This window comes from Cupressus sempervirens, chromosome 5 (assembly GCF_028749045.1).
Source record: "Cupressus sempervirens isolate cs-2001-9-10 chromosome 5, ASM2874904v1, whole genome shotgun sequence".
Lineage (NCBI taxonomy): Eukaryota > Viridiplantae > Streptophyta > Pinopsida > Cupressales > Cupressaceae > Cupressus > Cupressus sempervirens.
Window position 1 is genome coordinate 773,878,479 of NC_143122.1, and position 1,873 is coordinate 773,880,351.

Genomic DNA, 1,873 nt, shown 5'->3' on the forward strand with positions numbered 1-1,873 from the left:
GTGGTCAGAACCTCTCCAATCAAGAATTTCAGAAGAGAGCGAAAGAGAACCAGAATTCCAAAAGCAGGAAGCAAGGAACCTATCCAAGCATTCTGAGATAGCATCATTTCCAACCCTTTGATTGTTCCAAGTAAAGAGCCCATTGAGAGGTTTGACATCAGAGAGATGTAAAAGATCAATATTTTGTCAAAGAAGCTCAGAAGAAGGACCCAAGTGAGCTAGCCCACCCCTCTTCTCCTCTAAACTAAGAATAGAGTTGAAGTCTCTAGCCACAATCCAAGGTAAGAAAGGATGATAGCTTCTTACATGCTTAATATGATCCCAGAGCATAGACTTGCCAGGGAGATCAATAGGAGCATACACATTAGTAACAAGAATAATCTCCCCAGTCTCTAGAGAGGAAGCAACCATTGAAAGAGCTGAGAGGCAAGAGACCCAGTAAAGTGGCATAACTTTCCTAGGATCCTAGTTGATGGCAAGACCACCAAAGCTCCCCAAAGCACCAATACACTAACATTGGCCTAGAAACCAAATGGTAGGAGCACATCTAAACATGGAGTCCACTAAAAGCTTGGTCTCTTGGATACAAAGGATATCCGAAGAATGCTCAGCCACAAGATCATGACTAGCTTTTTGTCTGGGGATTCTATTCAACCCCCTCACATTCCATGAGAGAATAACCATTGAGTAGAGTGGGGAAAATGCTCATCCAAGGTCTTGACAACCCCAGACTCTACCAATAAATCTCCAGTAAGTTTAATTTTTTCTTGATCTTGCTTTCGCCCAAGTCTTGAGGGAGTAGTAAAAGAGACTTTCTTAAATGATCTTTGCATCAGGCCCAAAGCAAGTGAAGATCTCTTTCCTTTACCAGAGGAAAACCTCAAAATGATTGTCAAGAACCTCAAAATGATTAAACCTTGAGTCCACTTGTCGATCTAGATGAGATCATTTTTGACCCCGCCGCTTAGCAGGGTTTCGAGCTAGGATAAAAGCATCCTTATTAGGACTAGTAGAACTAGATGGCCCTAGCCCCTGACTTGAAGTGTTCATATGAGCTTTCCCTTTACCTGCACTATCAAACTCAGCATTTCCTTTTCCGCTAACATTTTGACCATTCGCCTTACCATCATTAGCCATCCTTGGGCCAGAAAACCCAACAGGGGTACCATTGCCTTTGGAGGCTTGAGGGCATTGATGTTGTAAATGACCATACACATGACAAAGGTGGCAATGAAAGGGAATAGATTCATAGTCTAGCTGTTGGATCCAAGAAGAAGAGCCAAGAAAAATTTCTGGAGTATCTAGAAAAGGATTATTTAAATCAATTTCAACACAAATATGAGCATAGGAAATAACCCTTTTGTCTAGAGATTGGTGGGCTATAGCAGTCGGCTTTTCGAGCACATCGGCAATTTGTTGCAAGATATCCTCACGCCAAAACTCCAAAGGAAGTTGCAGCAGGCAGACCCAAATAGGAACTCTTGAAGGAAGATCCTCAGTGGAATTGAACCCCGGATGCCAGGGTTTTCCAAAAAGGCCTACTCTGTCATAAAAATATGGGCCTCCCTCAAAGACTCGATTTTGATTTGACATGCAAGAGAAATTCACCAAAAAGTAGCTATTCCCAACCAACATAATGTCCATATCACCTTCCACCTACCATGAATGACGAATCCAAGCTTCTAGAGCCACCAGGGAAATCCAAATACCAAGAAACTTGCATATCAATGCATGTGTGGCCAAATAGTCCACATCCGCCAATACTACTTTTGGAGGAATAACTAGCATAGGCCGATCCTGGCTATGTGAAAAACAACCATTAACTTTATTTAACTTCTAGTGCTTGCTAACATATAATGGCTCCTTCTCCTAT

At 42.1% G+C, this 1,873-nt stretch overlaps 1 protein-coding gene across 1 annotated transcript; it reads right to left on the bottom strand.

Annotated features, from left to right (window-relative positions):
• Window positions 1-945: 945 nt before the first annotated feature.
• LOC149558223 (uncharacterized) lies at window positions 946-1,644 on the bottom strand. The gene has a single exon (XM_089830688.1). The coding sequence runs from the start codon at window positions 1,642-1,644 to the stop codon at window positions 946-948; it is 699 nt and encodes a 232-aa protein (XP_089686814.1).
• Window positions 1,645-1,873: the final 229 nt, after the last annotated feature.

Bases quoted from the DNA above. Each gene is read 5' to 3' on its own strand.
- LOC149558223 (XM_089830688.1), bottom strand. From the start codon at position 1,644: ATGGACATTATGTTGGTTGGGAATAGCTACTTTTTGGTGAATTTCTCT.